Source organism: Microtus pennsylvanicus, chromosome 16, assembly GCF_037038515.1.
Source record: "Microtus pennsylvanicus isolate mMicPen1 chromosome 16, mMicPen1.hap1, whole genome shotgun sequence".
NCBI lineage: Eukaryota > Metazoa > Chordata > Mammalia > Rodentia > Cricetidae > Microtus > Microtus pennsylvanicus.
In genome coordinates, this window is record NC_134594.1 from 44,532,947 (window position 1) to 44,559,982 (window position 27,036).

Here is a 27,036-nt window from a genome sequence, read left to right on the forward strand (position 1 = left end):
CCCATATTAGTAATCGTTAACTCATTTCCTTTCTTTACATTGTGATGGAAAATGAAATTAGTGTGCAAGGAAATGAAGACCAACAACTGCAGCATCTGGCGGCTTTATAATTAAGGTTCTGTCAATGATTACTTAAAACATAATCCACAGTGATGCCAAATACAGGCTTTTGTGCGACCAGAAGTTTCCCATGAGAGTTGTTGGGCTATGAAAATACTAATTAAATACTCTTAATTCATACTTCACTGATTTTTCTCAAAAATACCACTTTTTAAAGTTTGTTAGTAAGTTCTATTGAAGTTTTTATTTTAATTTTATTAATATGTACATTTTTCCAGACCTGCACCAATTCCCTGTTTGTATTTGCGATTCCTCACTAAGACTACTAACATCAGACTAAAAACCGTTTGAGATTAGCATCTTTATCCATTCCTATTGTAAGAGCACGATACTTTATGCAACTTCTAAGGAACAGAAAGGTACTGTACACAGTTCTGAGACTGGAAGGCAGATGAAGGTCTGTTCCTCAAAGCAACTTCTTGATTTGTCCAATTCACAAATGGACAAAATGAAATGGGAAAACAGGCTCCCTCTGGTCCCCTTCAATGGGTATGAATGCCATTATTGACGGCTCCACCTTAAGTCCCTTTCAATCCCCAAAGGCCCTACCTCTTAATGCGATTGCACTGGTGTTTAGTTTACATACATGAGTTTTGGAAGGACCTGAAGAGCGGGTAGATGACAAGCAGAAACCTGCTGGGACTGTGTGTTCAGACAGCCCTCAGCATATTTCTATTAAATACAGGAGAGAAGAGGCAAAGTCTGTGGTAGTTTGACAGGTGCTAAAGTTTAACAGTCTTCAAGTGTCAAACTTAACTTCCTTCCTAGGAACTGACAATGATGACTAACTAGACAGAGAAAACCAAACTTAAACCATTAAAAACAAATTTACTCCTTCAACCTTCTTGCACTAAAAGAGTAACTTTGCCAAAGAGATACTGTAATTTTAAAGATTTATGTTTAAATAGATCCCCTTTCACTTCTTAGTATGATTTACTTTAAGGATATATTTTAGAAATTACTCAGTATAAATCAAGGGACATACTTGGCACACACAGAGTCAGACACCATTGGATAAGCCTCTAGCAGGACAAGGAATACATTTTGTTTGATCACATATTCCTCCAGCAGGATTTACTTCCATGAAAGTATTATTTACAAACATTCAGAAACATATGTATTAATGTTTTATTTGCTGTCAAACAAAAACGTGGTGGAGGGAAATATCATAATCTCAATGTCTTAGACAAAATATCAAAATAACCACAGGAAACTCTAGCTTTCTGTCCACCAGGCTGGTTTTGTCTCAGAAGTTGAGGACATAATTCTTTTCTCCTTCTTTCAGCTTTAGTATATACCTAGATTTTTAGGTTATGGTCCTTCCACATGGCATTCCAATCCATGTTTTCTCCACTATGGTTGTGATCAATACTCTGATCTTCCTATCTCTTTTATCATATCTCTCGCGGGTACCAATGACCACTGCAATGAACCAGCCACTCGTTTTCTTAAGATTATAAATTTAACAGTATTTGCTACACTCCTTGTCCATTGGCACCACCAGAGCCTCTTTCCTGTCATGGAAGACAGGGGCAGCAATGGTAAACCACAGGGGAAACCTTGAAGACTAAGGATTTAAAATGAAACAAGGGAGTAGGGATATGGTCCAGCAGGCAGAGGCTCTTGTGGCCAAGCCTGCTGACTTAAGTTTAATGGCTGGAAACCACACAAAGGAAAAACTCCCTCATAATTTCCTCTGGTCTCCAAAGACATACTGTAGCAATGCACACACACACACACACACACACACACACACACACATACAGTGTGGGGATTTGTCTTAAAAAGAAATCAGTAGGAAAACTATTTATAACTTCTGATTTTATACCTAACATGAAAACAAAATTAATCGGATAAAAAAGTAAAGAAAAATTGAAAGATGGTATTATTTAAAAAAACAATACTATGCTGGAAAACCAATAACAGAATATAAAGAATAGTACTGTGAGATGGACTTTGAAGAATGGATTTAAAATAGATTTTCAATCTATACATACAAGAAAAGGTAAAATCAAATAACAAAGATGAGCAGTTGGAAGGAATTAAAAATAAGCTCTTTAAGTCGATCTCAAACATGCTTTTCCTTCTCTACAAGCAGCACAGCTGTGTTGCCCAGGATGAGCTGAAGTCTATTATTAAAAGCACAGAAAGTCATGCAGCAGAATGGCATAGGAAACCTGACGGGACCGTGAATTGTAGCATAGCAATAATTCAACATAATTACAAAGAAGGCCTAAAGACAGAAAATGGATTGTATAAACAGGCTTTTATTTCCATGAAGGAGCTCTTGTGTGTTTCTGATGAGATACAGTGCTCGTGCGTGGAATATTGCAATCAGCTATGATACCCAATTTTCCACAGTGGGTAATGGTTCGCTTTTTATTTAAGAAAACCCACTGTCTTAGGGAACCGGCAGGGAACAAACAGAGAAATCAACAAGTGTCAACAGTGTGACTGCAGGGCACATGTTTCCTAGACAATCTTCTCACGGCTTTGAGGGCTCTTACTTCATTTGCCACAAACAGTACCACAGAACGCGGTGAAAGCAGAATCGTTCCTTCTGGCAATCTCACATTGGGGAGGTAATGTTTGTTTGTTGCTCTGTGTGATGTCGCTATTAATGTCAGCAATTATCACTTACAGCATCGGTAATGGCAGCTTAGGACAACGTAAGGTGCAGCAAGCAAACCACACAGACGCTGGAAGTCGGTATAAAGAGACCCAGAGTGAGACCAAACAACAGGCCAGAAAGGCACAGCTTCACAGAGATGAGAACAGGGCAGGGAAGACTGATATGGTGTGGAGCTTCCTTCACTACACAACTTCAATTTGCAAAGATATTGAGATGACTTAGTTTATGCAGCAACATCCAAAATAAAAACAAATGAATGAACAACCCGGGAGAATCCCCCCACCCCCTGCTTCACCTCCTTAGTGTTGAGAGCATTTGACAAAGGTTGCTATGCGTATTTTATGCACTGGAGGAAGAGCTGTCCTCTCTTTTCAGAAGCCGCCCCCACATCTGTCTGCCACTTGACTAGAGGCCATTAATGTCCTATCCAGCCCCCAGCTCCATGTGTTGCATTGAGATTTGAATAAACAACTAACTGTCTATCCTGAAAATAAGTGGGTGAAATGTTGGACTTCCAAAATGTTAAGGTTTCTATTGTTCTCAGAGGGAAGAGTCTAGTTCATTAATTGACAAAACTGCAAGTCCCGTTGAAGCTATTTCATGCTCTTTAGCACCTGTTCTAGCCACTTGCAAGAGTGAGACAAGCAACAAGTTATCATCACTGAAACTTTAGGAGGCTTGCCAAAACACTGCCGCTCTGTATTTTAGTCTCTTCTGTTTGCAAGGTGTCACACAACAAAGACACAGGAGGCTCAAGTTCAAGTCTTTTGGTGACAACTCAAATATTCAGCATCACACTGTTGTGAATATGCAAGCAACATGACGATGAAGCCAATCTTTCTGCTTTCCCAGCTTGCTTGGGGGAGAATTGTGTTTCTATTAGCTTGCTTTCGCTAAGCAGCCATCACTGTCACCCTTAACTTGCTGTCACTCCTGCCCATGTATGAATTCCCCCTGAATGACTCCAGAGTCAGCTCTATCTCTTATGACCACTGTTCATGATAAAAAAACAAAAACAAACAGAAGGACTGGTCGGTCTAGTTACAATTATTCTTAGAAGACGTGTGTGTGTGTGTGTGTGTGTGTGTGTGTGTGTGTGAGAGAGAGAGAGAGAGAGAGAGAGAGAGAGAGAGAGAGAGAGAGAGAGAGAGAGGAGAGAGAGGTATATCTTTTCCTGATAAGCAACAATACTTAGCAAATGTCCAGAGAAGGTATATATGACACCCTCAAAAGACATACCTCTAAAATTTTGTAGATACATAAGAAGCCAGCACTGATAAGAGCAATTGAGGAGTAGAACAAATCTACTTGATAAATGTGTCTCAGAGTCAAACACTTGGGTTACATCACGTACATGAAAAAAAAATCAACGATCAAAAACAGACCATTTAATTATCTGCCCCCAGAGTTTATAGACCTGTTTTCGGATACAAGATGAGCAACAAGAAGAGTCAGAATATTTCCAAGAGAAGGCCAACTCTTGAGAGCAGAGCTTTATAATTAGTTTCAGGGGCCAAGGGTGAACTCTAAGGTACAGGGATGGAATGCAGAGACCAAGGACACCAAACAGAACCCTCAAATTTTCACTTTCAAAAACCATCTCTTACTCTTGGAAAATGAATAGTTTGTCTTGATGAAACATCTTTGAAATGAATTAAGAGCTACACCTTTCTCCTAAGTGACAAATGACAGTATATTTTCAGAGTTGTATAAAACACTGTGTTTTAGTGACCTGTAATGTACATCTATGCCGTTTAAGTGAGACTTGGATTCAATCCCAAGTCTTTTCAATAATTGTCTCCCTCCCTCTCACTCTTTTTACATATATACATGTGTGTATGTGTGTGTGCATGTGTGTGTATGCATTATGTATACCATATATCTAACTATGACTATCAACTTCTGAGGAGCTTATATATGCTGAAATATGAACTTCCACAAGAATAAACCCATCACAGTTGCTACTAAACCTCTTAGAAAGTAAACACAACACAGTTGGTCTATTATACCAAAATACTACAGCTCTGCAGCTAAAAATGGAGTAAGCACTGTTGATTGCCTTGGCAGGCTACTTAGTCTAGGGTTAGTAGCCCGCCTGGCAGTTCAGTTATTCCAGGGTCACGGAGAGGCACTACCTGGAAGATAATGGGCTAAGAAAGAGGAAGAAGGCTATGCAAAGTTTGTCAAAGCCTCCGTTTATTACAGATGGGGTATAGCTTTATATAGAGTAAAGAGTTGGGGGATGGGCACAGGGTTCTGGGCTCTTGCCGCGTGGTTCACGTTGGTCACATGGTCCGAGTTGGTCACGTAGGCAGGAGGTTATCTTCAGTCAGGTCACTGTAGGCCTGGAAGTTGACACACCTAGTTCCCTAGATAGTTTAGAATGCGGGGTGGGTTCCGCTAACAGATAGCTCTCATTAACAGCCAATTTGGGTGTGGGGTAGGCTCTGTCAATAGAACCATTCTTAACACAATTAGGGGTGTGGGGTTCTCTGCAGACTCCCCAGGGCGATGGTTCCTGTAATGATTTTAGGAGGAAACTGGCTCCTGACAAAGCACTTTAGATCATTCTTTCCGCGGTCTGAGCCTGAGATATTCTGGAAGATTACAGAATATTGTAGTAGCTCTACTACCATTATAATCAAACCTGCCAGCATCACTTAAAATATAAGTATCCCAAGAAATAAAACAAAAAGGAAAGTTTTTTTTCCAACTTAATCAGTATCACTTCAGTATTTTGCTTGTCCAAAAGGAGAGGATTCCACACAAACACCTGCTTGTGAGAGCAAGAACATAGTGTAGATTTTGCTGAAGGGCTTTTTAAGATGTGTGTAGAGGTTGCCAATTAAAATATTCATACTTGAGAGAATCTACAACTTCTGTTTTCTTCAGGATCGCAGACAGTGCTCCCCCTTCATCCTCTGTGCTTGTTCCTCTGCCAGGAATTTCAGGCATGTTTTAGGAAAATAATTTCTCCCACATTGGCCATCCCAGTTCTCTCAAAATTAGCATAAAGGAAAACAAGACTCCTCCCCAAACTTAAAACGTTACCTACAAATTCACACATCTAAAAACTAAAAGGAAAGAGTGCTTCCTGGGAATTTTCATTACTTCATATAGACCGGAGAATGTCTCAATGAGCTTCTCATTCAAATGGCTTCTTGGTTGGGGTGGTCTGGGGCAATGGCTCATTCTATAAAGTGTTCACAATGAACGCAAAGGTTTGAGTCCAGATCCTGAAAAAACCCACATAAGAAGCCAGCAGACAGTGGTCCACATCTGTAATCCCAGTACTAGGGAGGTGGACATGGAAGGATGCCTGGGGCTTGCTGAATCTAGCTGAATCAGTGAGCTTCAGGTTCAGTGGAAAGCCTGTCTCAAAAAATAAGGACAAAGGGGGAATGACTGAAGAAGTCAATGGGCATATGCAAGTGTGCACTCACAGAGGAACAGGGGCTGGAAGCAGGAGAGGAGAGAGAGAAAGAGAGGGAGAAGGAGAAGAGAGGAGGGGGGAGAGGAGAAGGAGAGGGAGGGGAGAGGGAGAAGTGGGAGAGGGAGGGAAGGGAGAAGAAAAGGGAGAGAGAATGTTTAGGTACATAAAACGTTTCCCCAGACAGCATACAGTTTTTCAGAGTGAATACATATTTCTTAAGTCTGAAAGTTTCAAGGCTAAATTTGAATTGCAAAATTACATAGGTGTTGAAAGGTCTTGTTTAAGACAACCTGGGAATTTGTAATTTTCCACGCTAGGCTACGCGCATTTTTCTCCACACTCCATAGTTTTCAGTTTTAGTGGAGTGACTGTGGAGGATTATAACTACGAAATTATCATCTTACCATTGTTGTTTCTTGAATGGATCCAAAACTATTAATAAAAATGTTGACTACTACATCAACAGGAATACCTATGAATAAAAATTAAAAATAAATTTAGCAGTTGTAAAACCTTTGGTGATAATTCTTATAATATGGTATACTTATTTAATTTTTGCATCTTAAAACATACATTTCCATGCAAAAACTTTGTTTTTAATATAACATGTTGACAATTGCTATTGATTTCATTTTCTGAATATAAATTTTAAGACAAATGAAACTTAACTTCAGTTATATTTATTGGCATGCATTATTCAGAAATATTTCTTTTTTTTAACTTGAATAAATATTCCTCTTTCAGTTGCATAAACTCTGTAATACGTGTTTTAATTAAGACCTGCATAACTTAATACTTAGTAAATTAATTACTAAATTAGTATACTAAATTAAATACTTACTAAATTAGTCTGTAAAATTTACTTTTAAGATGTTTAATTTTCTTGCATTTTCTAATCATTTCAAATCTTTAAATTAATTGCTATCACAGTATTCAAGGAATTTTACTGATAACTGCTAGATTTCCATTTTATTTCATCAAAGCACAAAGCTAATCAGACTTGTAATGGAGCCATTATAAAGATTTCTGTCTGACCTGTTGGAAAATAATTTGGAAGTTCATGGAGTGAGAACCGAGGTATAATGTTGCAATTTTCTTTCTTTTCTAACTCATTGTGCCTATCAAAGAGAACACGTGAATTTAGCCTTTAGCCTCATAAGCACGGCTGATGAGAAACAGGTGTGAAGCCATGTGCGGTAGGCATGTGACAGCCCAGGCTGCGGCTGCTAGGGAGAGTGACTGAATAGGCTCCGGTAATGAACAAAATCCCTGTTTTTACAACATAGCTGCAGAACGCTGGTTGACTAGAAGCAGCTGCAGACATTTTTTTTTTCTGAAAAGGGGGAAAAATATGAAGCCTTATAATGCTAATCTGATGTCTGGCCTTTCCCAACAGCAAGGATTATGGTCTTCCAGAGAGCATGCTTCACGCAGGGTTTCTGAATTTATCAAAAAGATTTCTTGAAAGCTTTGTAACAAAAATGCAACCAGGTCACAAAGCTTTTTATTTTAAGCGTGGCTTTATTTTTCCTTAAAACTGTGACAAGTGGACAGCTTGGCTGAAATAATAGCTTCTGTCCTGGAGATCTGTATTCACAAAGTTAATGTATTTTTTAAAACGTGGTGGCCATCTTTCTTCGAGCAAAAGAAGTATTTTTATAAATATGAAATACTAATAAAAGAGCTTACATACAATTGTAATTGTTCTTTTCCCCGAGTAAATGGCTACTGTACAAATTACTAACTGTTATGTCTATTAACAGACATTAGACTGATCTTTAAATCACTGAGGTTAGGGACACATAGTACTTAAGAAATCCATTTTAGAGAGCAGCCTTTTCATTCACAGGACATACCTTTTCACTTTTTCAACTGCTAACTATATAAAATTATTAGACTTATGGTTTTCTTAATAGCAAAGTGTATTTTTAGCATTAAGTTTTTCTGATGCTTAGCACCCTGCCGGACAGTTAAAAGCTAACATGAAATCCTATTCCTTCTTGCATTAGCAGCACGGTGTTAGATAGGTGGAGCTGAGTTTTAAAGCAGAAGATCTAAGGGGGTTGGGAGTGCAGAGAGATAACAAACCTTTGAAGTTCGGTCTTATCCTGGGATCATAACTGACCAGCAGCCTGTTCAAGATGTTGCTGGTGGAGTTGGGGGGCACACGCGCAAGGTCCTCTGGTGACTGCTGACTAATGAGAAGACAGAGAAAAAGCTGGTGAGTACTAAATAGCACACAAAAGCTCCATTTTCCTCAGGATGCTTGGCTCTCTCGACAAAGACAGAACTCCACCAGGGCTTTCCCAAATGGAAGTAAATAAAGAGTTACAAACACTGTCAGAGCCCAAATCATTGGTATAAAGATGATAAGAAAAAAAAACACCATTAATTTACTAGCTGAATGAAGTAGTATTCAGAAAAGCATAGGCTGCCATGCTTTTTTTTTTTAATTTTACTGTTAACTAATTATCCATTTTGCCATTACTTCTGAATAATGAGTCATGACTAAATTGATAGTTCAAGTCCACATTTTATAAAAGGAACTTCCTTGGTAGCCAAGGGGAAATACGTTTCTGGGTTTTTGTTTTTGTTTTTGTTTTTTGTTTGTTTGTTTGTTTTGTTGTACCACCCATGAAATTTTAACCCAATAACAAAAACAAAACAAATCTCCATCATGACCACAAGATAGATTAAAAGGAGCCACCATCTGGTATTGTCTAAATATGCTCTGAAATGGTGAGGAATCACATTCATTTATGTGAAGCAAACTTTGATGCAATTTGCTTAACTTTTTATCACAACTTCAACACCTCTGAGCCCTTTCTGCTCTGACACAGGAGGCCACTAGAGATGAGACGCAAGGGCAACACAAGTTTATGAGAGAGCTAAAATGACTATGAATTGCTGGAAACAACACTTTCAGATAGAAATCATTCCAAGTGCAACATATCCAGCCACAGATGAAAACCAATTAGTTAAATTTCCCAAATTGCAAGAGATTGCATAGATTTCTTAAATTGCTTTTCCATGGTCTTATCAACTCCAATATCACACCTCCAGGGATCTGAGCATTGGTAAGGGAATGAGATTTTCTATTTCACTGCAAGTAAAATTTTAACCGCCTTAGAGCCAACTGTCATCCCTTATCAAGAGATCCTGCACTCTCAGGAGAACGAGGCTGGGAGGAGAAATTGGATATTAGGATGCAAATTAGTGTTCAATCCTACCTATGGATTTTCTCATTCAAGGATGGAAAATAGGATTAATTATGAAATATACCTTTATTGAATCAATTAAGGGATGCTATTATTGTGTCTCTTGATATAAAATCCTTTACAATTACATTCCTTCAGAGCAAAGAAAAGAGGGCATAAAGACAATTAACTCTAATTGCATTGTTTGGAACGTTCAGGACATCTTGTTTTTCCCTGCTCACAAACTAGGTCAATCAAATCCAAATTTCAGCTCTGCCACTCTCGAACTGGGCCCTTCTCCTATCCACTCCTATGGAATCAGCCCCGCCACTCCGCACTGTAACTCTTCCTTCCAACTGCACCAATCTAAATCTACACCATCTTTAAATGTGCCTGAACCTTCATTACCCTTTGTAGAGATTTGCCTCGTCCATCCAATCATATTCCAGGTAATACAAATGAGTAAAGGCATCATTTGATGACAAGTCTGTCACTTCCTTCCATACCTGTTTATAGAGTACCAACTAGACACAACACAGAAACCATGATTATGCAGGGACCATCAGCGTACTCCCTGTTCTACTATGAGACAAACAGGACTGAACACTTCCCACCAGTCCTAACTGGCTCAGATCCATGTACCAGTATGGGATGGGTAGTGGAGAACAGACATGTGTCCATTTCAGTCTAAACTGACAAACATAGGATTGTTCGACTAAACAAAATAGGTCTTTAACTAAGCAGAAGGCTATTTTTCAGTTGAGAGAGAGAGAAAAAAAAAGATTGGTGTTGGTTGGGCCAATGTGATGTGGTAAGCAAGCTTGATGATAGTTTATCAACACCTCAAGAAAATAATAATGATAATAATGAAGACAGTATTATGATATATAAATAAATACTGAAAATGTAAAGCTTGGTCAAGTGTTTTAGCTGAATTTTCATCCCATATAAAGCCTGGCAGAGTGTAGGCGGAATATTATCTACCTTCTCATTACCATTGTCCAAGCCAAATGACTACACTTGACTTTAATATTGCAATTGCTCACACTTTCAAGTGCAGAATCAACAGGAGCTTCTCTTCATGAAACACAACATTTCCAACCAATCCGCACAAGAAGTTAGTTTTATAGAGAAATACATAGTCCAAACCAGGCAGAGTGGCTCACACTTGTAATCCCAACAGAAGGGAAACTGAGTTGGAAGGATCACCTTGAGTTTGAAGCTAGACCGAACAACAAAATCCCAGGTCAGGGCTGTCTATAGCTCCTGCTCCAGGAAGAGAGAGAGAAACCGAGAAAACAAACAAAAAGATACAATGCCAACTGGTCATAGACTGTGGTTACTTTCTTTGCTAAGAGACACAGAAACAGAAGCAAGAAAAATAACTCCTTGATATCGGGTTACTTTGGGTAGCCCTGCTGTGTAAGAAGGCAGGAGGGACCCCACAGTCATGCCAACTGAAACTGGTCATGGAAGGAAGCTGGCAGTGACTTCTGCAATCCTGATTCGGTCAAAGGCAAAACATGCCTCAGAGCTTTGGGTTTGTACTGTGGGTTTAGTCTGCACGGAACCACTCTGACGTTTTCACTGGTGCAAAGAAATACCCTGCTCTAATTTCTCCGAGCACCATCCACACTTCAGAGTACATATTCTCCACCAGGGTTCTATTGCTCTTACTACAGTCACTTTTCTAAACCGATACTAAAAATAAGACTCTAAAAGTTAGCCTATTTGCACTTTATGAGTGTCATACTGTATCTATTCCCAAATACTTTCATTTCTCCTTATAGTTAAAATAAATTGTTGTATTGTAACAAACGACATCAATATCAGTTGAAAAATCAAGTATAAACACACACACGTAGGAATACACCAAAACTTTTTAAGCCCTGTTTTTTCGTTACTTGTGTCAATACAACTTGACCTGAATATTTAATAAGGAGTTCATCTTTCCTATGCTAGGAATGCAGAAACTTTTTAAAATGTAAAAGAATCAAGAGTAGTTTATATTCACAGGGAATTTTCTCCCACATATAAAATAGTAATCATATGTTTTAGCTTACCAATATGAAAATCACATAAAAATACTATTAATTGGGGGCGGGATTGGATGACTGCAGCGACTTTCTCTAAAAGACAAAATAAAATATGTACACAGCATATTTGATTGTTTGCATAGAAACACACACCTGCATACACACACACACACACTATTTGTAAAATGTGGTATTTGTGATAACGGAGCACAATTAGTAACTGTTTTCATAACAGAGTGTTAAGGTTTTGAATGTTATACCTATTTAATCTATCAAAAATTCCAGTATATCACAAAACAGGGTTTATTTCTTTAGAAATATGATATTAAGAAAATAACTCTCTCAGGCAAAGTGATCAAATAAGCAGGAAAATGCGTTCTTATATAACAAGAATTTTTACAACCATCCCTGTATTGTTCACTAGCCTAAACTTAAACCAAAGTCATGACTAAGGGGGAAAGTTATGCAAAGAATGTGTCCCGACAGTCTATATGGCTGTATGATGTAATGTTTTCCAGCACACAAAGAAAAACACAGAAGTCTCTTTCTAAAGAGAGGCTCCATTTACCGCTTAATGTAGATTAATCTTCAAAATTACTACATGGCCACTCTAAATGGTCAGTCTAAAACAGATACACAAGAGCAGACTGCCTCAGTTTTCCTCAAACAGCAACTCTCTAGCCAACGGGTTGCCTAATTTTTTCATAGTATAAAAAGCACAGCAAAATGGTACACGGTTTCTCAGGCAGAAAGCATGGTCAGAGGAACCTGCCCATGACCTAACTCCTGCACAAAAGCACAAATATAAAGGAAGAAGAAAGCACAGGAAAGCACAGGCCATGGTGTGTCTTCGTTGGGTAAGATGTTCACAAAAATCTAATGAAAGGAAGCTACATACTTCTGAAAACGGTACACACGCAGAGTTGGGGGTTCTCGAACCTGTGGAACATAGGCTAAAAGACCCTCGGTTACAGAACCTGACGAGATCATTGAGCTGCCTGCAGCAAGGAATTCCACCTCCTGGGCTTGGATTTTTCCTTCCCAAGCACAGGGACCAGGAGCTGGCAACCAGCAGCCTGTCTTTCCAGGGAAGCAGTCATCTATCTAATTCCCCTTCCCAGGGCGATCCTTGTGTCGCTCTTAGGAAGCAGGGGTGGGAGGGAGAACTGAGGTTGGAATGTATAATGAAAAAAAAAAGATAAAAATAAATCATAAAAAATCATATCAAAGGCAATGATGCAAGCGCAAACAGTGACATTGGTCAGGTTTTAAGGCTGTTTTCTCCTATAGAGTGATGGGAGATTTCTTCAAAGGTACTTACAAGGACTTACAAACAACCTCTAAACTCACAATGAAAACCTTTTCAAGGATGGGCTCTGCGGAGCCATCACACAGGGCTACCAATGGCCAGGCTGGGGTGATCTGGCAAAATGTGGCAGTCGACTACTTCCTGGTTCACCAAGTGAGCCCCCTCTCTACCTCCATCACATACCTGTCCAAAAATTTCTGGTGTTTGTCTCATTGATGGCAAATAGGCCATCAGTGCAGGATAAATGAAAAAGATTGCCCAATCCTTAGCTTTTAGCTTTGAAATTATGAACTAAATAAATTTTTTTCTAAGATATTAAGGATTCTCAGGTAGGTTGTAATAGCAGCAGGAAAAATAGAAGCACTAATACACTACAATTCCTAACAGAAAAACAACTAAAATTCTTAAGTATACAGCAACCGAAATGATAATTTTCCTTTAGTTTCATTATTCTTTATTTCATTTAATAATTTTTGAGTATTTGCTCTGTGCTGTGTGCATTACTCTATACTGGTTTTGCCTTTTGAGAACCGAACAGACACATTTCTTATTCTGACTTGAAAATGCTATTCGAAACTGTAGTTTCGGATAAACTTATCCAGTAATTCTGCACTGACCATGCCCTGGATCCAAACAGCATCTCACACTGCTGATGCCTCAGTGAGAGAAGGTAAAGTCAACAACTCAAAGGATAATCTGGTCCAGAAGGGTGTGGCTTCAACAGCAGTCACACAAAAAGATTTTGCAGCAGAATTTGCTGAAATGAAGGGTTCACACAGGATTTAATGAGACCTGTGTTTCAGCCGAGAGGCTGGGCCAAGATGGGCATAGACAGAACAGCATGTGGTGAGAAGATGGAATAAAGTAGGGCATCTAATGACTGGGACATCTTAGTGGTACCAGGAGGGTGAAATAGGAGTCATGTGGCCTTAAGGGCAGAATGGACTCAAGATGTGGGTCTTTGGAGCCATGGAATTGACTGACGCAGGTGTGCTCCTCACAGGATGCAGCTGAGCCTGAGCATCCTGGTAGTCTCCTTGGATGGGAATGAGAGAGTTGAGGTGAGAACGGCACTGGAGACTGATCCTACCAGACCACCTTAGCGAGCCTCCTGTATCTTCACACTACAATAGCATACCCAGAGAACAGACGGCTTCACCCTATCAGGGTGGGGAGCCAGAGAAATAGGGATGCACGTGAGAAGAGTGCCTGTACTTTCCTCCTCGCGACCCTGGAAGTGAGATGGAACAAGGTTTCCAAAGGCAGTCTATAGCAATTCAAGTTTGCAGGTAACAATGACCTAGTTACCCACTTGACAGAGGCTGAGACAGACATGGACTCAACACAGAGACATGATATTAAGGTGTCAATAAAAAGTTCTTCATCCAGCATCATCGTACACTTGGATCTTGTATTAAGTTCTATTCTGTTGCCAGGCGGTGGTGGTGCACACCTTTAATCTCACCACTTGGGAGGCAGAGGCAGGAGAAACTCTGTAAGTTCGAGGCCAGCCTGGTCTACAAGAGCTTGTTCCAGGACTGGCTCCAAAGCAACACAGAGAAACCATGACCTGAAAAACAAAAAACAACAACAAAAATCTATTCTGTTACTCTGATACAACACCATGACCAAGGCAGTTTATAGAAGAAAGGGTTTATTTGGCGCTATGGTTCCAGAGAGACAGCAGGGAGGCAAAGCACCTAGAGGTAGACCTGGTAGCAGGAACAGGAGGCTAAGAAAGTACATCAGGTAGAAGAGACTGTGCTGGAAGGGGCTGTACACTTTTAACAGCCCCAGTGACAAACTTTCTCCATAACCTCTCCAGACAGTGGTACCAACTGGGGACCAAGTGTTCCAATGCCTGAGTCTATAGGGACATTTCTCATTTCTTAAACACACTGACATTGTATTTAAGCAACTGTAGAAATGACTTCAAGCTCAGAATGAAAGAGCAAAGCTTAGGTATTTAAGAGTATATTTAGTGTTTACTGGGAACAATGAAGCAGGAAACTCAGGAGTTTAGAAATTTACAAGTGCCTGAGATGCAAATGAAAAGCACCAGCAGCTGGTATTTGTTAATGGAGGACGCTTGACCCTTACAGAGAGATGCCTAATCCAGTTACAGAATGGCTGGAAATTTTTCAGCCAGTTGTTGAAAGACTTACTGGGGAAAAAAAAGTCTGTGTACCCCTAAACCAAGTCTTGCAACTTCAGAGAAATGACCTTCCTACAGAAACTGTGTCAGGTTAGGACAAAAATTAGTTGATAAATCTCTTGACGTTACGTCCATCAGATTTAGTCAGAAAAAGGAGGGGCCATCTGTAATCAGTTGGGCTCACCGACTTCAGAGGAGCAACTTTTGATAAACTATCTGCAAAATTAATTTCTGGCATTTTTAGACCGAGTCAACAATCATCATGACAATCTGTAGCATCACACTGACTCTGGGCAGCATAGAGAAAGTAACTGGTATCGTCTCTAAAACCACTAAACGTCTCAAAGTACTGGGACCAATGGTGTTCACAATCTCCAATGTTCTAATCCAAAATATTAAAAAACTATGCGTTAAAAGTCAAAGATTTTAAAAGAAGGAACAGAGACCTATCTGGTAGCCTATTGATCAGTATGCCAAGATGGAAGGGGACCCACATGATAAGGCTGTGACCAATCAGTGCTCATGTCAGGAGAACTGTTGTTACAGAGGTCCTTCTGTCTATGTGTTGCTTTTATTGGTTAATGAATAAAGAATCTGCATTGGTCTGAGCAGCGCAGAAAAGAGGTAGGTGGCCAAAACTAAACTAAATGCTGGGAGAAAGAAGGCAGGGTCAGTGAGAAGCCATGTAGCCCCACCAGAGACAAATGCTGGAAAACTTTACCTCGTAAGCCACAGCCTCGTGGTAATACACAGATGAATGGGGATGGTTCAATTTAGGAAATGAGTTATCCAGAACTACACTTAATCTACTGGCCAAACAGTATTGTAAATAATATGATTTCTGTGTGATTATTTCGGGGCTGAGCAGCTGGGAATAAACAAGCAGCTTCCTACAACAAATTGTCACTGTTCAGTTGTCAGTATCCTATTCAGAAATTAGGAATAGGGAGATATGATGTGTTACCCCCAATGGTTAACACACATATAAAGATCTTCAAAAGACAAAGAGTGTGAAGGTACCATTGCACCCGGTTCTTCTGCAGGATTCTGCCACGTGAAAGCACTAAGGAAGTACCCACTGGCCATCATTCCAAACACTCTGGGAAACAAAGCTACTAAATGACACACCCCCCATGGAAGACTTCTCCAAGAAAAAGAAACAAATGCAGATAGCTAAAGGTTAAGTCTCTCCACCAACACAGCAAACTAAACCAAGCTAATTAAGAATTAAAAGTCTAAGTTTATTGGTAAAATACTCCTGGATGGTCTTCCAGCTCCCAGAGAGGAGAAAGGGGGAAGGAATCAGATAACCACATAGCCAGTCTCCACAGGGCAGTTTAAATACCATGTAATCATGGTCATTTCTGTGGTTGGAGGTTTTTGGAGACAGGCAGGGTTTGGAGAGAGAGAGAGAGAGAGAGAGAGAGAGAGAGAGAGAGAGAGAGAGAGAGAGAGAGAGAGAGAGAGAGAGATGGGTGGAGGGGAGACTGAGGTGAAGCATCCAGCTGAGCAGATGGTAGTTTACTAACAAGGAATGGTACAGTGAAACGATTCAGAGAACAGAGGTACTTGCTTCTCAAGCCTGGTGACATGAGTTTAAATCCTAGAATCTACATAGAGGTGGAAGGAATTAATTGATTCAAAAAAATTGTCCCCTGCCCATTACGCATTTGTTGTGGCATGCAAGCCCTTCCCACATACATTATGAGAACACACAATGATGAAAAATAAGTTTTTAAATTAAAAGACTGGAGAGTCTTCACTGGGGACTTAATATTTATAAAACGAAGAATAGGAAGTTATCCTGCACACCATCGATTGTCTAAGGTTAACCACCAATAAATGCTTCCACAAATATTCAGGGTAAAATGCAGTCTAAAAGCATATGAGAACTGTTTCAAGGGCAAGAAAATGTGAGCTGACACGGCCTCTCTCAGACATTAACCTGGTTTGCTTCAGAACAAATGTAAGATGCCCTTTTAAATCGAGGAGATAATTCAGCCCCTGGCAGGCAGCTATCCTCCATGTCTCCCTGAGAACATCAGGTTTAAATGTCAGCAGCTCTTGTTATCCATCTAGCTAAAGTGAATATTCATACTATTTGATCATCAACTAAAAGTTGAAGGGACCCTGATGATGACAAAATATTTTTTTCTATTTTATTCATGAACTACTTGAAAAGACCTTAAAAGAACCCTTGGTTTAACGAAAAGAACTGGATTAGATTTGTGTGTTTGTATGTGTGTGTGTATGTATGTGTATGTATGTGTGTGTATGTGTGTGATGTGTGCAGATGCACATGCCCATACATGCACACATGTGGAGATAAGATGTTGACATTGGATATCTCCTGGTACCATTTTCCAACTATACACACAGAGAGAGGAGGCAGGAGGGATGGATGGGGAGAGAGAGACAGAAAGGAGAGAGAGAGTCTCAGTAAATCTAAAGAAAAGCAATGGATTAGGGTGCCTGGCAGTGCGGCCTCACAGTACTCCTGTCTTTGTCTCCAAGCTTTGGTGTTACAGGCTAATGTTACCACATGTATTTTTTTAAAAAAATGTTGGTTTTAGAGATTTGAACTCCAGTTCTTGCCTATTTCTACACTATAAACAATCATGCTTAGGAAAGGGTCCTAAAATGTGACAGCATCATCACTGTTATCAGATTAGCAGCTTCTTCAGCTCTCCATACCTAAATACTACTATGCTGGAGAGATGGCTTAGTGGTTAAGAGTGCTGCCTGCTCTTCCAAAGTTCCTGAGTTCAATTCCCACAAATACATGGTGGCTCAAACTATTTGTAATGAGATCTGGTGCCCTTTTCAGGATGAGACCTGGTCAGTTGACCTCATTCGCTTAGCCCATGAAACCCAAAATGCACAAGTTCAACAGAACCACCATCTCCGGGCTGCCCATGCACGCTTCAGCATTGCCGGGGCATAAATTTCATTCATTTTTTCATTTCATGCGATAATAACGTAGACATACGGTGTATACTTTTTCAGATAAGTAAAATGGTTACAGACAGCATATTTTCACATCAAGTATGAAACTACTCTCATGACAAACGGTCCTGCAAAAACTAATTTCTCTTATTTATAGCTGTTGTTTATATCTTTCCAATAAAGAGAGTTCTGCTTTTTTGTTTGGTTTTAGAGCATGAAAAAGTTTGATTTTATTCTATTGTTTTTGAGATGAGGCTCTGACTCGGTTGCCTCAGAGCTGTGGCCTGGAACTCACAGTTCCTCTTCCTTACCCATCCACCCAGCTGCCCTGAGACTAGGATAATAGGCAGACACCATGTGCCCACCTAACAAGAAGAAGTCTGGCTTCTTCTTCCCGCTGTGAACATAAAGGTTCATGCAACTAGAAAAACTCTGCAACTAGCTGAGGTTCTCTTGCATCTCCCGCCACTGAGAAATCATCCACAATGTATCTAGCAGGAAAGTGAGATAGATGCTTTCATACCATAGTCTTCATCCTAGCACACAGTCAGCAGGAAATTCCCAAGTCAGCATCTCCCTGGGAAGCAAAGGAATTAGACCAGGTACCTGGTGCCTGATTTGCTCATGTGCTACCCCGAGATCCTGATGCTTTCTCTTGGAAAGATATGGGTCCCTGCATAGGGCAATTTCTTCTCATGTAAACACTCTGCATAACTCAGAACAGCATAAGCAATAAAGCCCACACTTGCCCTTCATCTCAGCAGGGAACATCTGAATCACACATCTAGCCACATAATTTCTGGAGCTCCCGAAGGACTAGACTTAAGTCATCTGCCTCAAGCACTGGCAAGGTCCAGCATTCCTAAATCACTGAAAGTTGTGGAGGACAAAGTGGTCATTTGAACAAGAGACAGGACTAAACACCAGACCTCCTTTAACTCAACATAGCACAAACAAATAAAAACCATGAGCTCAATTCTTCCAAGGTAGGAAGGACACAGATTCAGCTTTCTAACTCTTCTAAGAGGAAAAAGCTTCTGGCCTGCCTATCACAGAAGGCAAGGAGAGCATAATATACTTGGCAAGCAGAGAGAGAAAACACCATGGTTTCACACTACCATGAACTTTTTATACCTGCAGAACAGTAGACAAGTTGACTGAACAAGGTCCTCTCTTGCATGAGGACAGCAAACAAAGCAGTGAAATGTCGAGGGATTTTCTATTACACAAATACCAAAGAGATTCATGTGACCCATTTAAAAGAACAGGATAAAACTCCTTGAATAAGGGCTATGAAAATATACATAAATATCAATTGTCTGATAGAGAAAAAGAACAAAAGAAACCAAGAGTGAGCAGAAATAAATAAAATAGAGAATATAAAACTAAATAAAGAATAGAAAAATATGAAAACATAATCAAAACTGACATATCTTTAGAATAACAAGGAAATAAAAACAAAATAAATAAATAAATGAAATCAGACATGAAAGGTGAGACATTAAAACTGAGAAGGCTGATAAAAGATGTTGATGAACCACTAGATGTCCACGAATTGGTTAACTCAGAACATTCTAAGACTTTCTGATAAAGAAATACAAACGTGAAATGATCTTTAACTCATAAAGGGGATTATATAGCAAATAATAATAAAATCCAAGAAGAGATGACTTCACTGGCAAATTCTACTGAACTGCTAAAAAACAAATCAAAGCCAGTACTTGTCCAAATCTACCCAAACGATGAAAGGAGGAGCTCTTCCAAGGACATTGTGAGGACAGCGTGACCCTGACACTAAAGCAGATGTGACACATAAGAAACTACAGGCCAGTGTCCCTCAGAAGCAAGCATCCTTACCAAAGACAGGAAAACAACTTCACTAGCGCCTTCAACAGCTGCACGCCACAGCCCAATGGAGCATACGTCTCAGGTTTGAGGAGAGCTCAGCACTGGAAAATTACTGTTATACATCACTCTTCCTCAACAGAAATATAGGTAAAATCCATAGGACCATAGAAAAGGGTGCATAAAAGTAATCTGAAATAATTCAACATTCCTTCTGGATTAAAGACATTTCAAAAAACTAGAAATAGAAAGGAAACAATCTGTCTACAGCAGAGACCGAGGAGGAACAGTTCACACCTAGCATCACAGTTTGTGGTGAAAAACTGGAAGCTGCAACACAAAGATTAAGAACCCAGCAAGACATCCTCTCTTACCACATCGACTCAGGATATACCAGAACTCCCAGATAGTCAGTCAAGTGGATCCCAACTGCAGAAGTGCATGTTTCTGTTTTTAGCTAACTTGGCCCTGTGAAAAGAATTCCTTGTACATTGTCACACACTTGCACAGACAACCCTATTAGAACTGGCAGACTAACACTGCAGGAAACAGTATTGACTGAAGAAATCACTTACATATATACATGTCTGTAGATAACCAACTATAAAATAAAAATTTGGATAATTACCATATTTGCAACAGCATCAAAGAGAGCAAGATATTTATGAATAACCTTAGCCCTGACCAAGGGAATGAAGCATTTTTACATTAACAACTGTAAAAAAATTTAATTATCAAAGACAGCAACAAATAGAAAGATAGCCAAGTTTATGGGTTAGAAAACAATCCTGTTAAAATATTTACCCTACTCATAGAGATGTAGGTGAAAATCAATCACCTATCAAAATCTTCATGACAGAGGTTTGGGTGATAGCTCATTCTTGGTTTAATTTTCAGCACTGTAAAAACAGGACACGGTGGCATAATCCCCATAATCCTCAAATTTGGGAGGGGGAGACAGAAGGATCTAAAATTCTTGTTCATTTTGGACTACATAGCAAGTATGAAAACAGCAAAGAATATTTGAGATAGATCCTATCTAAAAAATAAACAAAATAAAAAAATCTAAAAACCTGATGAAAATGATTATAGGACTAAATCCCAAACTGCTCACAATTCCCGAGGAATCAATAAAGACCCTGACACTGAGACAAACACTTAAATGACACAGATTAAAAAGAAAGAGTTCTTTAAACTCAAAGGTTCATTAGTTTCAGAAGACCATGATATGTAGGGTGTGCAGAGTTGTCTAGAAAGCCAAGGAAGAGCGGACATCTTGCAATAGCCTCTTCCCTCCCTCTGTCTTGCCAATTATTCCTTCAAGACACCTGGGCTCTGGGACTCAATTGCCCACATACTGAGAACAACATCCTCATTTACTGACTCTGTTCTGAAAACATTCTCAAAGGCCTACCCACAGATGTGCTTTATGGATATAAGCCACTCGCAGTCCAAGGTATCCAGTAATTAAGACAGCATCAAGACACAAAACAATGAAACATGTTATAGAAAGGTCATGTTTACGAAAGTGTATGTTTCCTACCTTAAAAATACATTGCAAAGCAAAAGGTATATTAAAGAAATAGATTATGGACAACTGCATGAAGAAAGCCTATAAAAGCTGGCCGATTTCCACTGTCATTAGCTATAGTATGAAAATTTTCAAAGTAATTAATGTCTTTTTTTAATTTTAAAGTCTGGTTCCCATCAAAGAATATTTCATATTTCATATCCATTTTACCAGAGGCTTCTCTTATTGAAACTCTTCAATAATTTGCTATATACCAACTTGAACCTTCTCAATCTAATATTCTCATTGCTGTATCTAGAGAGTGATCCCCGTGTGTCTATGTGTTTCTCCTGAAACATATACCGAAGTTTCAGTAGTTAAAATAGTATAGGCCAATGCAAGTGAAGAGAGCCAGAAATAAACACCACGCAAATGGCCAAATGATCTTCAGTCAGTCAGCCAGGAAGTATGCACAATGAGTAGAAAACATGGCATTTAACAAATGGCGTAGAGAAAGCTGGACATCTGCAAGGAAAAGAAAGAAACTGGATGTTTTCCTTCTGGCTCACACAAAAATCAACTCAAAATTCATTAAAGGCTTAAATATGCAATCTCAGACTTCAAAAAAAAAACACAGAAGAATGTCCTCGTGACATTGCTCCTGGCAATGATTTCCCGGACACCACAAGTGCAGGCTGCAGGAGTCAAAGCTGGGTAGTGAAGGACCGCAGAGCAACTGTGTGCAGACCGATCCTCCAGGTCCAAGACTAGAGGAAAATATTGTACAGAATGCAGAGGCATCAACAGTGAAAGAAACAGTAAAGAAATCAGTCATTCTTAAAAAAAAAAAAGTTCTTCAGTGGATAGTATCAAAAAATAATGCACTCAAATGCTTACAAGAACATGGTTAGCGAGAAACTCATACAGTGTTGACAAAGATGTTAGTATAGACATCATGAAAAAGATTTTATAGAGTCCTTTAAAAATAATATATTTATCATATGGTCCAGCAGTTCCAACATATATAACCAAGGGAAATAAAATCACTTTATCAAAGAGATACTGGCAGCCCCATCTATGCTATATACAGTAGTCAAGTTCCAAGATCCAGCCAGGTAATTTTCAATCGAAGAATAAAGAAGACAGTGTGTATATAATATACACATATGTACATGAGCATAATATCTATAAGATGTACAGGTGTTATAATATTATGCACCTAAAAGGAGAGAATGAATTTCTATCCCCTCAAGCAATTCTGATTGAACTGGAGATCACTGTGTTAAATGAAATGCGCCGGGTATTTAAAGTCTAGTAGCACATTATCTCTCTCATTCACAAAACCTGAACTGCAGCTCCTAGAAAAGTAGGCAGTGGAGGAGTGGGCACTGAAACCCCAGAGGGGCTCAGTGGAGCTGGGCAAAGGAATAAAGCAGGCAAAGACCCATCAAAACCCAGCTAGAGACGCTTAGTTCTCACTCTCTACAGAACAACACTGCCCTTACTGCTTACAATAGATTACTCTCTGTCTCTGCATAACCAGAAGAGAAGCTCCCAAGACAGAAACACGACGGAGGGCTGACTCATGTTATGGCTGGCTACCCATTGCACACATCCATCATGTTGCTCTCATCCCTATGAAGCTACAAAATACTATCTCAGAAGAACAGACCCAGAGAAGAATTGATCTAAATGAGTCCTTCCGCTCTTCAAAGGACAGTGTTCAGAAAGTAACAAGGTTGTCCTGGACAGGAGGCTCAGAGCAGAAGGCACGAAGACCTGAAATCACCAGAACCCACATAAAGCCAGGTGCAAACGCACTGAAATATCAGAATTCCCAGGAAGTGGGACTCATACATATCTAAATGTACCACAATTTTCTGCATGCTTTGCTGATTACCATAACTAGGCTTTGAAATACTGAAAGGATTAATCGGACAAATTTTGGCTCCAAACCGCACAATCCATCAAAACCTGAAACGGGAGAGACGGCACTGGCTGTTCTTCCAGATCACTTAGGTTCAGTTCCCAAAACTGACCCTGTGGCTCACAGTCGTTTGTACCTCCAGTTCCAGGGGATCAGATGCCCTCTGTGGGCTCCTGCATTGACACTGTGCACCTACATACACACAGAGAAGAGGTATACACATAAAACACATGTAAATTGATCTCTGAATGTAGAGTCACTAATTATATAATTTGCAAGCTCATATTTGTAATATACATGTAATGTGTATTATACAGAAAAAAATAACAAGAATGTCACTGTTCAATTCTCCTACTAGGTAATACATGTTTATTGTTTCTTTTTAAATTGCATGTGGTTACCTATTGTGCTTTATAGTATGCATATCATTCTGAGATTTCCTAATTGTACCTCAAAGGCAAGATTGCTCTCTATTCTGATGGAAAAAATAAAGTAAAAAAGCCCAGGATGGTGACAGCTTGCCATCCCAGCACTTGAGAGTAAGAGGTGAGATAATGGTGAGCTCAGCCCAGCCTAGGCTCTTAGCTGCACTTGTCTCAAGAAGGGGGAGATAGAGAAAGGACTGAGCGCTCCAAAGGCTCTCATTCTGCACCTTGCCCATCTCTGTTTAGGGGAGGGGAGGGTAAGGGAAGAGAACGAAGGATGGAAGAGGAGAAGACAGGAGAAGGGAGGGATAGAGAGGAGAGGGGAGGACCGGGGAGGAGAAACAAAATAGAAAATCACTCTAGAGCTGTACTCCCTAGTTGGTCAAGCAGGCCTGGCTGGCTGAACTGGGTGCCTGACTTACAGCAGATTTGGCCCACATCTCTAGACACTTGGTATCTGCCTCTGAGAGTCTCTCTGTAGGCAGAGAAGATAACTGCAGAAAACCAGTTCACAAAAGACCAGTCTGTGGAAAGAACGGTGGCCACATAAATAAAGGGCCTAGATCAGTCATGGTGCTGTAGGACGGACAACTCCCAGGAGCCCATTTTGTGTCATGGGGAAAGGGAAAGAGAGCAACAACTGTTTGGAAAACAACAGACATTCACAATTTACTCCCAACTACAAGAAAGTCTTGGGCATGTGATTTACTTGAGGAAATATGCAGCGTGTTTCCCTTCTTATATAAACGCATGATATATATGCACAAATCTTCTTTCCCCCAAATCCCCACTCTAATTCCACTATTCTCTAAAAATTGATGGGACTGAGTTTTGAAAGGAAATATTTTCTTTGCCACTACAAGCCAATTTTTAAAAAGAACTAAAGCAGGGAAATTGAGAAATAAATAATTTAGACTTCAAAGCACTTTGAGGAAGTCACTCCAAGGACACCACAAATCATTTAGATGAAGGGGCTTTTGTTCCTGTCAGGAACCCAGTAGAGAAGCTCAAGGCCACCCCTAGCACCTAACCTGGTTCTGTTACCATGGCTTTGTCACTTTCCCTTATGCAAGATCCTACGTGCAAATAATTTGTTATCAGAGACAAGAAAAGGATTTCTTTTGAATTACTCCCTTCGTTATACCCCTGCAGGTTTATGGAAACAAGGATGTACCAACCCCATTATGGGGCGGGGAAGCAAATACAGATGTTATCCTGAATACTGAATCCCCTATCTCTCTTCAGTACAGAAGAAGAAAGATTGCCCTTTCTGTCTCTATGAATTATTGCTTAGAAACCAGTCACTTCAGATTGAATAAACTAAAATCCACAGGCCTCCTTACAAAGAAACTCTACACTGTGTCCTAAATAGCTCTGTGTCATAGTACTCTCCTGGACAGAATCCCCAGCAGCTTTTCTAATATTTTCAGTACCTTCAAAAAATGAAAACGGCCTTCAGCCACTGTCCTACCACTCAAAATTGTCATGGCGTATGGGACCCATCTAGTACTGGTAGCAAAACTAGATGCTTTGTGGAAAAGCCCAAACTTGCCGCTTCCCCAGAGGAAGGGAAGAGCATTGATCTTGCCCTGGCCAGGTTTGCCGGCCTCTGACTTTCTAATGTACACTTTCTTTGTGGATTTCTCAGATGCCCTCTTTGAAGATTCTGTCTGCTTGTTTGTTTGTTTGATGTTTTCTTGTGTGCAAGATTCCACTGTGCAGCCCAGGCTGACCTCAAGCTCAGAGCAATTCTTCTGCATCAGCTTCCAAGGAAGGGTCTGACTGTTCTCCAGCTTCAGCTCCCACTTGCCCCCAGCCCACAAGTCACATGGGCACTGTGGGACTCTAGCCCCCTCCTAGGTTCTTCTCTCTACCCACCCTCTATGTTCTCTCCAGCTCTCTCTGCTCTCTTCTCCCTCCTATGAACCACATCTGAACAAGAGTAAATACTAGGTATTCCCCTTCGCATCAGAAATCCTCCCCAGTCCACAGAGTCCCTTTCTCTGTCCCATGGCCCCCAGGCTGCTTCTTGAGCTCTCATCAACAATTGAAAGCAGTCTATCATGAGCCTCCTCGTGTCCCTCTCACAGTGTCAAAAGACAGCTCCATGGTCACCCGGTACCGAGGCAATGACACTGTGGGCTTCCGTGAACAATGTCTCCCCTAGTCTCCTCGGCCCTAACAAAGCCCAAAGAGAAGACTGTGAGTGAAAGCCAGCAAGCCAGGCTTCCTTTCCTGTTGACTATGCTCACAGAAGAGACCCGACTCCTACCATTGCTATGCAGGGTCTGAGATTATTGCTTTGCTCCTGGTGGTTAGGGCTTTAGCCATAACTAACACACCCACATTTATTTTTTTGATACACTATTCATCAATTTGATAACTTTTAAGTGCCCTCCATGGAATTTCTAACAGAAAATACAAACGTTCCCTTATGTTAAATAACTTGTGTTACTATAAAGGCTAATATTTAATTAAAATGAAATATAAGTAATTACATTAACGTACTAATATATTCTTTTATTATAAACATAGTTGAATCTGAGTACTTTGTAAAGAAAAGAAGATCATTTATCTTTTCTGTCGTGTGGTTCAAGAGCAGAATGCCAAACATGCCAAGAAACTGACAGAAGTCACCAATGGAAGACAGACAGTCTTGCTTCTAGCAACTTGCTTGTCCTGAAAGCAAACTCTCTCAACAAAACTTGTCTTCCTACTTCCTAGAGGATACCAGGACCCAATCACCTTCTATCAAGCAACATCTCTTAAAATACCATCACCTCAAATCACCACACTGGTGACCAAGCCTCAAGAACCTAAACTTCTGGGAAGGTGTGTCCAGGCACCAGCCACAAGTAAAGTGTTCCATAATATCAAATAACCAGCAAACATTCTTGAATGCTCTATCTTGGCAGGACATACCATGAGGACATGAAGTTGACAGACATTTTACAGCAAGAAGTTGAGAATGTACATATGAATCAACATTTAAATAAGCAATACATATTAAAATTTAGTAACTTGTTAATTAAAGTTTTATCCAGATCAATATTTTAAACACAAATTGGTAATTCATATAGGAATTTCCAAAAGACTCCTTCTCTATCCAAATCTGTTCATCACCACTAGGAGTCAATGTGGGTATCCATCAATGTAAAGCCCACTAAAAAATGTATATATGAGTGTGTCTGTGTGAGTTGGTGTGCAGCTCATGGTACAGATGCCCACAGAGACCAGAAGAGAGCACTGGATTCCCTGGAATCAAAATAACAGGAAGTTATGGGTGCCCAACGTGGATGCTGAGAATCAAACCTGGATCTTTTGAAAGAGCGGCAAGTGAGCTTAACCACGGAGCCATTCCACCAGCCTACAGTAACTGGGTCTCACATAACAGATCATATGTCTGGGAGAAGGAATCTTGTAAACTGTATACTCAGCGAGTAACATTCTGTTATTCTTCTTAAACAGCCCACTGCACGTTAAAGTTCATGAATGACTTAA

The 27,036-nt window shown here is 40.0% G+C and overlaps 1 protein-coding gene across 1 annotated transcript in view; it reads right to left on the reverse strand.

The window, feature by feature from the left end:
- Glrb (glycine receptor beta) overlaps window positions 1-27,036 on the reverse strand; it is a 57,272-nt gene that overhangs the window by 16,468 nt on the left and 13,768 nt on the right. The window contains exons 3-4 of the mRNA XM_075950489.1: window positions 8,274-8,380; window positions 6,590-6,657 (exon numbers count right to left, since the gene is read on the reverse strand). Of these exons, the coding sequence (XP_075806604.1) occupies window positions 6,590-6,657; window positions 8,274-8,380 (175 nt within the window). The remainder of the gene's footprint in view (window positions 1-6,589; window positions 6,658-8,273; window positions 8,381-27,036) is intronic.